This window comes from Fundulus heteroclitus, chromosome 20 (genome assembly GCF_011125445.2).
Source record: "Fundulus heteroclitus isolate FHET01 chromosome 20, MU-UCD_Fhet_4.1, whole genome shotgun sequence".
Taxonomy (NCBI): domain Eukaryota; kingdom Metazoa; phylum Chordata; class Actinopteri; order Cyprinodontiformes; family Fundulidae; genus Fundulus; species Fundulus heteroclitus.
In genome coordinates this window covers 37,253,339-37,262,889 of record NC_046380.1, presented here as the reverse complement: position 1 = coordinate 37,262,889, position 9,551 = coordinate 37,253,339, and the positions used below count along the sequence as shown (strand labels likewise).

The window sequence follows — 9,551 nt, the reverse complement described above, 5'->3', positions numbered from 1 at the left end:
AACGCCAATTAAATTTGTATTTTTTTTCTTATGCTCACATGTTTTACCTAGATATAAATTAATAAACATTTGTAATTTGTCATTTTTATTAAGGATCCACATTAGTTGTTGTCATGGCAAACAGCTAGTCTTCCTGGGGTCCACATTAAAAACATACAAGCAGACAAATTAATGCGTAAATACTGTCCGTGGTAGATGTTTCTATCACTTTCTACAGTATGAATTTTTGCTTTTTAATACTTTCATATTTACTTTGTTCTTTTATGTCAGAGCCTCAACGGGACCCACTGGAACATGGGGACAAGTAAAAGTGAAGTACAAGAATATTCTACAAAATGGTAGCCTTTAATTATTAAATTTTATTTTAAAAAGGCACTTGTCGTGTCAAGAGAATCCAAATTTCGGAGTCATTCCTTAGACACTGGAAGTAAAGGACGCGTGCAAACTGGGAATTTTAACAAAAAAATTCTTTATCTATAAAAAATGACGTACGAAGAACGGGCCCTAGGTCTTTTCAACAGCTTGACAAACGGACTGCAGTAAAACTGACGCATGAGGAGTACCGTGAACGCACCGTGTGGTATGGGGGCGGGGCTTAGGCTGACGTTTGAACGTCCGGCGGGGAAACAGCTAAGCGCTGTGTTTCTGTTAGCTTGCTATGCTTTGACTTGTGTTTTAATGCTAACTGGGTTAAATTCAAACGCCACAGAGATGTTCAGGGATTGTTGAGGTTGTTACGAAAGACTGTGCTGTCACTTTGTTCGGTAAGTGTGAACATTGGTGAGCTAGCTAACAGAATAGCGTAGCTAAAGCTGTCAGCTCGGTTGCTGTTTTAGCTAATCTTGTGTCCCATGAAGCTGCATTCAGTTTGAAAGCTTTGCAGTTAAACACGCTGATATTTATTTGAGTTAGTAACAAGTTGTATGTAGAAGCTGACCCCTAATGTACGCCGTGTCTCGTCTCTAACACGAACAGGTCTTTTTGGCCAAATAATAAAATGCCTATCCGGGCATATTGTACAATCTGCTCGGATTTCTTTGATCACACCAGAGATGTGGCTGCCATTCACTGCGGGCACACTTTTCACTATGAATGGTAACACGGCTACAAAGCGTCCAAATTCAACAGCCATCTCTTTTAAGTAATTGTTGATGCGTTTCTGACGTATTTTGCTCGTTTCCTTTCAGTCTTCTTCAGTGGTTTCAGACAGCTCCAACGAAAACCTGTCCCCAGTGCAGGAAGCAGGTGCTGTGACACAACATCCGCACAGGAAATGAAAAGAAACACAGTCCGATCTGAACCAGGTACCCGTGTGTATATTATTAAAGACATGAAAGGCTTTTTTCATCTGTCTGCAGGTCAGCACCAGGCACATCATCAACAAACTGTTTTTTGACATCGGGGGAGAGGAGGAGACGGGGTCTGCAGATCCAGAGAGCTTGCAGGTAATTAATTTCCAGTCCTGGTCAGGTTTTTTTTTTTTTTTAAGTTAGAATGGGCGATTGGTCCGGAAATGTAGGTAAGAAAGGCCCAAGTCCCCTTTTTGAATAACTTGGCTTGCGCAAGACCATCCTACCTGCTGCTCCACTCCTCAGGGGGATTGCATGAAAGAATCTGCAGAATCCACTCTGGTCTTGTTTCTTTCAACTGAGGCCTTCCTCTCCGTCTCGTGAACTTGTCAGACAGTTTGCTTCTTGCGACTCTCAGCCATTTTCAAAGTATAACAGCTGAGCTACAAGTTACGACAGAACCGAAGCTACCAGGATACATAAATACTAGAAGTGCGCATGCGCAGCAAGAGGAAACTAGCAAAGAGCGAGCACGCACTTTGCCGTTAAGTGAGTCACGATGAGTCGATGGCAAGTGGGACAGCCAATAGATAAATGATCCCCCCCCAGATCTGGAAGCCGAAAAAGATCATCCTCTATACCTTTTTAAAATCACAAAAAGTGGATCAAAGCATCCACTGTTTAGTGGGCAGAGTGGAATGCTAATTGGGCTTTAAAGATTAGACCTAAAAATCACAATTGGTTGATCAGATTAAGGGAAAATTGGCCAATTCTGTTCTCTAGCATGTGCTCTTACTGTCCATATGTATTACATTTAATCATCTTCTTCCTGCTAAACAATACATGTTTTGTTTTTTGTTTTTCAGAATGAACTTGATCGAATGAAGGCGCTGCTAAACTCCAAAGGTGACAAACACGTTCTCGCTCTGCTGCTTGCCCCTCTTTCACTAGAAGGGTTGCTTTGGCCAGCTGCTCATCTGTCTGATCAATTTCTAGAGCGAGACTGGCGAGAAAAACAGAAGACAATAGACGGCTTGAAGGACTCCGTGAACAAGCAGAGGAAAGAGCTGGACAACACGCGCAAGGAGATGATGGAAAAGGAGATGATCTGTGTTGCCCTCAGAGTACAGCTTTTATTTGGAATTGCTTCAGCAAATTCTCTCCGTAGACTTTAATTGGAGGGTTTGGTAACGTTCTGATGTGTCACAGAAACAGATGGTTTATCTGGAGACGCAACAGAAGGAAGTTCAGGATGCAAAGGAGGAAGTCCGCAGACTCAGGACCAAAATGAAAACCTTTGAAGGGTATTCTTTGGCTTTTAAATGTTCACGTTTACATTATTACTTTTTGCTTTATTTCTCACAGAAACAGTGACTTTAATTTGATATCTTGCATTGACATCATGAAATCAGTCTTTTTGATTTAGTCTTTTCTTTCTTCGGTTTGTGAGCTGATATTCCCGTCGTTGTCGTTCCAGCCTGGAGACGTTGTTACAGAGTCAGCGAGACGAAGTGGAGTCCATGATCACAGATATGGGTGTCAGCCATGCGGCAGTGGAGCAGCTCTCCATTTACTGCATCTCTCTGAAGAAGTAAGGACCCACTGCTTAGTCTGGATCTAGGTCTGGGCAATATGGAGCAAAAATAATTTCTTGAAATTTTTAGGCTGAATGCCGATATACGATATTTATCTTAATATGCTTTTCTTTTACCATAATAATTATATACTTTATCCTAAATGTCTCACGAGTGCATTTCTTAACAAACAGCTGTAGTTAAATATAAGAAAAATTGCAGAAAAATAAACTACTGGAATGCATAAAAGTTTGATTCTAGGGCAACATAGACCATCTCGATATAAACCAGTCTCATCTCTTTTTTTTTTTTTTTAAATCACAATTTTTTTTTCTTTCATTCTTTTTATTTTGTCTTTTTAAATATTGAGGAAACTTTCAAAGCAATTTCACTTTAGTAATTCTGACTACAAATGCACCAGTCGGCCAGTTTTTCCTGAAGGTGAGCGTAGAAGATGATCAGATTCCACACCAGGTTGGTCTGAAGCATTCTCTGTTTAGTGGTAGGTCGTCTGTATGCCGTTTTAGGGAGTACGAGACGGAGTTTTAGGGTCCAGTGCATCACAGTCGGCAACTAATGATGCTGCCCTGACGTTACACGTGTGACCATTGTTGCTGACTTGGCCATACAGTGGAGGAAAAATGAATGCCATCAGAGAGATGCTGAGTTTTCTATATTTTGTTGTGATTGACCGTTTACAGTATATGTTTCTTCAATGTTAAACTGGACAAAGTCACGGCATCTCCGGTCGTTTATTTCCAACTGACGTTACCACGGCAACCATCCAGCATTTCCTGTCTTCACCTCGGTATTGACACTTCAAAGTAAAAACATTGTAGTTGGTTCAGATGCTTTTTGCTTGTTTGTCTTTTCAAGCCCAGCTGCTCCAACATGCTGAGGTGCAAAGGAGGAAGAGGGACAGTGGCGCAGGAGTCCTGCAATTGGCGGGTTGCCGGTTCGATCCCCCCACCCCCCCCCTCCCTCCGACTGTCTCAGTTGTTGTCCTAGGGCAAGACACTTCACCCAAATTGCCTGCTGGCGGTGGTCAGAGGGCCTGGTGGCTCCAATGTACAGCAGCCTAGTCTCGGTCAGTCTGTGGCTACTAACACAGCTCACCACCGCCAGGGTGTGAATGACTGTAGTGTGAGGCACTTTAAGGTCGTCTGACTAGTTAAAGCGCTATACAAGTACAAGCCATTTATTTACCATTGTAGGGCAGCTGTTTTACACCAACTCTCACTCCCAATACAGATGACACGTTACCAGGAATCTGATTGGCTGAGATGGGTTTTAGCTTTGCAGTACACTGCCCCCTATGTGTTTGGCATGTTTAAAGCAACGCTCAGCGGGGCTTTTGTGTGGGAAACCTTTCAGAAAATGATATTATCTTTAATGATGTGTGGGAGATGCTTGTTTTCATAAAGACCCGGCTTTGTGTGTATGAGGCCAGAGTTCCTCCTGATCTCTGAAATTCCGGTATAGCAATTGGAAGTAATTGAACAAATGTTGTTGTTTTTTTTTTTTGTTTTTTGTTACTAGATATTAGCTAGGCCAGCCAGATTGATAATGTGCATCACTCTCCGTTCTGCACATTATCAATCTGGTACTGCTTCCATTGAATTTGTTCAGGTAAAAGGGGGATAATCAGCAGAACTTTCTGAGCTGATTGAGAGAAGCAACACCTACTGCCCGCCTACCAAAGGTTGGTTTTAGCCAATCACGGTGTCAAATGAAAATGACGTAAGCAGCAGGCGCCATGAGAAACCACAACAAGTTACGCTGGTCAAGGCATGCTTATGTGGATCGTGACAGTCATGGATTGTGACTAAACAGATGTGATAACAGCAGCTACGTGTGCGGCCTCCAGTGCTGCCGTGTTTATTCTGGTTCAGCTGTGGGCTCAGGTCCTCTTGCTGCTGAGCCCACATCAATCATTCTGCTGGTTTTACTAGCAGAATGATTTATATATTTTCTTTATTCGGTAGTTTCCTCATCCTCATTTCACCTACTCTCCTCTATTTACAGAGAGTATGATAATCTCAAAGGAAGCCTCAGATCTTCAAATGACATGTGTGAGAAGTTGAAGAGAGAATTGCTCTCCACAAACAACAAGGTAGCTTCACATCTAGAGCTTTAAGTCAGAACACCCAAAGGAACCTCTTCCTGAGTGTCAGCCGTTCCTTTTCTGTCATTTCAGCTGCAAAAAGCTTCCCTAGAGGTGAATCAGACTAAAGAGGACATGGAGTCTCTGCAGAAAGATCTGGCCAACGCCGACAAGGAGATCTCTGTAAGAGCCGACCAAAGTAACATGCTTACATGCGTGCTTTCATGGGGTTTGTGCTGAATCCTGCTCATCTTCTGTCCTCAGAGTCTCAAGAGAAAAGTGGAGTTTCTGCAGAAGACTCTGAGCACGCCGACGCGCACCAACGAAGCCCTCAGTAGGCTCGTCTTTGAAAGGTGGGTCCCTCTGCAGCTTCACTTCGAAGCATCTCTATGAAAACGTGCAGTTCTTCACTCAGGGCTTCTCCCCCCCCCCCTCCCCCCCAACCCACGCTGCAGCCCAGCCCCACTGGAGCTAAAGCCCCCCCGCCTCCACCAGCCAACGCACGGAGAGAACATCGATCTGAACGTGACCTATGACTTCACCACTCCCGAAGACGTGTCCAAGAGACAGAGCCAACTTCCCTCGAAGAAAATGCGCTTCGAACAACCAGGGTACGCTCATTCGGTCGATCTGTTGGGGTCAGGGGTATCAGACTACTTTTAACGTCGGGCCACATCGGCGTCATCGTGTCTTTAGAAACTGCATGAGCCAAACTGTGAATTTCACAGAGATGCTCGGACCTCCCTCAAAAACGACGGGTTTTTGAGGGAGGTCACTCATCTATACCACTCTATACCACAGGTCAAACTTGAGTTTGACCTGTGGTATAGATGAGTGGATGGATCAAGGAGTGCTTGGATAAAAAAACCTTTTTTGTTTTTTTTAAGATTTTGTTTTTTGTTTCGTTCCTAGAACATCTGTGTTGAAACAAAGCGATAAATCTTCGTCTCTGAGCAAGGTAAAGCCTGCAGTGGTCTCCCTGCAAGACATCTCCCTGTTAACCGGTGAACATTACACTGAAGCACTTTGTGCCGTAGGCTCAGGATGAAGCCCTGGATCCCTTTTTGAGGAACTCCCTCCTCTTCAGAAAGAAGACATTTGGAAGCATGTTGGACCCTCAGAGGAAGGCTGGAGTCGTAAGTACAACACAGTCAGCACACAAATCAGTGCTTCTAAAGTAGTACGTGTTTTATTTCTGTGTTTTTATATTTCTCTTTCTCAAGGTCAAAACTGGATACGACGGATTAGGAGGGCGAACTAAATTCATCCAACCTGTATCCTTTTTTCTGTCGTTTGGACTTGTGTGCCGAAGAGATGTTTATATGGGCTCATCCTCTCCGTGAATGTCATTAATTTATAGCTTTTATTCATTTGTTGTTTTTTCTGGGTGGACACATTATATGAAATAAAACTTACATGATTAAAATTTAAAAGCTAGAGTAGCAAAATTATGAATTGGAGGATATCCTATAATCTGTAACAAAATTCTGTTTGCCGTTACCAGTATTGGCATGATCGGTCCTCAACATAATACTCCACCACCACCACCATGCTTAAAAGTTTGTACAGGGTTCTTAAGTTTGAAAGCCTCATCGTGACTCTTTCACACAAAAGAATGGTCAGTCATTAGTCACAGGAGTAGTCGGCAGGATGTCGTCATTCCTTAACCGAGCACTTTCATCCAGTCTCCGTTAGCCGACATCCGGCCTCTGGTGAAAACTAAAAGGAAGAAAGTGACCCGCCCTCCCAAGATTTCAACCAGCCGGACTCTGGACAGCTTCCTCGAATGAATTCGGGAGGTTCAGGACGAAACCATTTGTTGATGCTGCTGTGGCCCAGAGGACGAGCCGGGAAGCGGTCCCACCACTCAGAACTTTGTGTTTTTTTTTTTTCCTTTTATTTATGAACAGTAACATGCTGCACACGCTCATGACAAATGCTGCCTTTTTAAAATGACATTAGCAAGCCTGATGTCCGTACTTTTGTTGTTCTAATTGTCTTTGTACAGTCTGTCCTGATGAGCTTCTCATTATGTCTTGGAAAGATCCACGCTTAGATTTAGATCCATTTTAAGTAACTTTTTTTTTTCCATCTCTTGCTATATATGGGCTATCTCAAAAATGCTTAATAAAGTTTGTCATTGGTCTTTTCTTTTTTTTTTTCAATGTTTGCACTGAGTTGTGTTCTCCCTGCAGAGGGCAGTACAGACAAAACATTCTGGCATGAGTGCGGCAGACCTGGTTAATGACTAAATATACATACATGATTAACGTTGAACTTGTTTATTCTGCAGAAGGAATCCCTTCAAAACCATGTTTCTGACAGTTTGGTACATTTTAGTATTTCTTTTTCTAGGTGCGTCTCAATATATAAGAAAATCAATCAAGTAATTCAGCTGAAAACATTACACAGATATATATTTCAAGCATGTATTTTTTTTTTATTTTACTTTGATTAGCTGTAAGCAATTTTCAGAGTCCAATATCCCATTTCTGTGAAATTTAGAATACTGCATATGACCGATAAAGTATTTAAATATAGACGTGTCAAATGTCCAACTGGGTAAAACTGCTGATTTGAGAATAGTTATGCAGATGGTAATTCCTGCTTTCCACAAGGAAGATAAGCGACAAAGGATTATTACTGAAGAAGCTGGTTGTTCACAGAGTACTGTATCCAAGCACATTAAAAGAAAGTTTTGTGGAAGGAAAATCAAGTCAAGCCTAATGTCAGCACAGCTGTCTGACAGGGAATTGTAAAACACTTCATGCTTCTTGATGCAGATTAATTTTGGGTTAAAAAATAAATAAAAAAATCCACCAGCATCTGGATTGGACCTTGCATTTATGGCCATGGTATCCCTGTGGCTGACTGGCTATCAAATTTGCTTGAGATTCTTTGTCGTAATTCACATCTAGTGCATAGAGAATCTTTGGAGTATTCAATCATACAAAAAAATGAGTAGGTGCTCTGGACAGGTTCTTCTTTGATGACACGTTTCATCAAAGAAGAACCCAGTCAGAGCCTTACTCATTTTATTTTCTTAACTTTTTTTTTCTACCTGGATTATTGAGATGCATCAAGACACTGTAGAGTATTGTCAAGAAGATGGGACACATGAGGGCAACAAAGAAGGTGAGCTGAAAATACCTTTTTTAAAGCAAATCGGACTTCCTGAGACACCCAGCAGAGCCCCTGGCGGATTGTCTTCGTGCCATGTTGCATTGATGCGGTAATTCATGCAAAAGCACCCACAAAACATTGGGTGCAGTAGGCCAAAAACATCTATTTTGTTTTTTTGCTATATCCTTATTTTCCGGGGGACTGAAGTATGAATAGTTATATAGATATGTGCATGCATGTATGCATTATTTTGATGTCTAATTTATAAGTATACCTTTAATACAAACTTAGATCCCACCATCATTCAACTGAGGATGAACAACTCAGGACTAATGATAAAAATGTATTCTTTGGTTTGTTTTTATGACAAAGAAAAGACAGAAAAAAAAATGTCAAGATCTGTAGCAGTTTGTTATAAAAACTTTGAGAACAATTGATCCAAGAATTGCTAAGCTAAAGAAGTAAAATATTAGGTGTTGTAAAAGAACGTGTTAACAGAATATGAGCAAATATTGATTCGGTTGGGTGTTTTAGTGTAATTTTAATACATTTTTAATATTTCCTAGCATATCATTTGATCATGATGGACTTTTCATGGCATATAACTGAAAGCAGCTACGCTCCGATCGGTTCTCAGGCGGAGCAACAAGCCTGATCCTGGAGAGCCGCCACACAGTCTGACCTTTTCACAGAATGCTCCATATTTTCATAAACAATATGGGGAAATGCCAAACATTGTTTTCCAGAATGGAAATGTAAAAGTACCAGGTAGAGGATAAACATCCTGCTCACGATCACCCATGTCCTGTTTGTGCCCCTAAATGAAGTTTCCACCATAAAAGCATTAGGTTGTGCCATTATTACATTAGTTAAAAATTTAAATACCGTGTGAAAAAAAACAACCGGCTATTGACAGGTCTTGCTGTGAGATCAGCAATACAGACATAGTGATATTTTTTCAATTTATCCAAGACTGTTCAAGTGCAGTCAGAAGAGAATGTCGTCCCTCATAAATGATGCTTGAAACATTCATGTACACACAGAGCACATAATCCATGCAACACTTTTGGAGCCATAGGGCGGTGGTGTTTATCACCCCCAAGGGCTTCCACTAACATGTATATCCTCCTGTAGGACAAAGGAAAATGCTTTTCTTTTACCTTTAACATATTTCCCAGAGAGGGTTTAAACTCTCAATAGCAGCCCTCCGTTGAGCTGAGGAATGAGAACAGTCTCACTCAGAAGTTTATATACACTCATCACAGGCGAGGATTTAAAAGTCAAGAGGTTAGAGATGCCACTGGACCATTCTTTAATTATGATGGAATATTATACAACATCTGAGAGCAATTCTTTATTAAAACACTATTTTTGGATTTTCTATAATATAAAATTATACATATATAATGTGAAACCGACTCTAAAGCATGGTGGTGGTAGCGTCATGCTGTGGGTCTGTTT

The 9,551-nt window shown here is 41.4% G+C and overlaps 1 protein-coding gene across 1 annotated transcript; it reads left to right on the top strand.

The window, feature by feature from the left end:
- The first annotated feature begins 582 nt into the window (after positions 1-582).
- Positions 583-7,118, top strand: LOC105934129 (TRAF-interacting protein). The gene is made up of 16 exons (XM_021322364.2): positions 583-764; positions 976-1,095; positions 1,188-1,245; positions 1,359-1,445; positions 2,156-2,195; positions 2,286-2,413; positions 2,499-2,593; positions 2,767-2,880; positions 4,889-4,976; positions 5,061-5,150; positions 5,232-5,320; positions 5,423-5,578; positions 5,880-5,925; positions 6,005-6,103; positions 6,191-6,241; positions 6,653-7,118. Exons 2-16 carry the CDS (start codon positions 998-1,000, stop codon positions 6,755-6,757), a joined length of 1,344 nt encoding a protein of 447 aa, XP_021178039.2. The 5' UTR covers positions 583-764; positions 976-997; the 3' UTR covers positions 6,758-7,118.
- Positions 7,119-9,551: the final 2,433 nt, after the last annotated feature.

What these genes read in the sequence shown, in the direction of transcription:
- LOC105934129 (XM_021322364.2), top strand. Translation starts at nt 998, where the DNA reads ATGCCTATCCGGGCATATTGTACAATCTGCTCGGATTTCTTTGATCAC. An exon ending in TGATCTGTGTTGCCCTCAGA is followed by an intron (nt 2,414 to 2,498) that starts GTACAGCTTTTA and finishes GATGTGTCACAG; the next exon opens with AAACAGATGGTTTATCTGGA. An exon ending in ATGCGCTTCGAACAACCAGG is followed by an intron (nt 5,579 to 5,879) that starts GTACGCTCATTC and finishes TTTCGTTCCTAG; the next exon opens with AACATCTGTGTTGAAACAAA.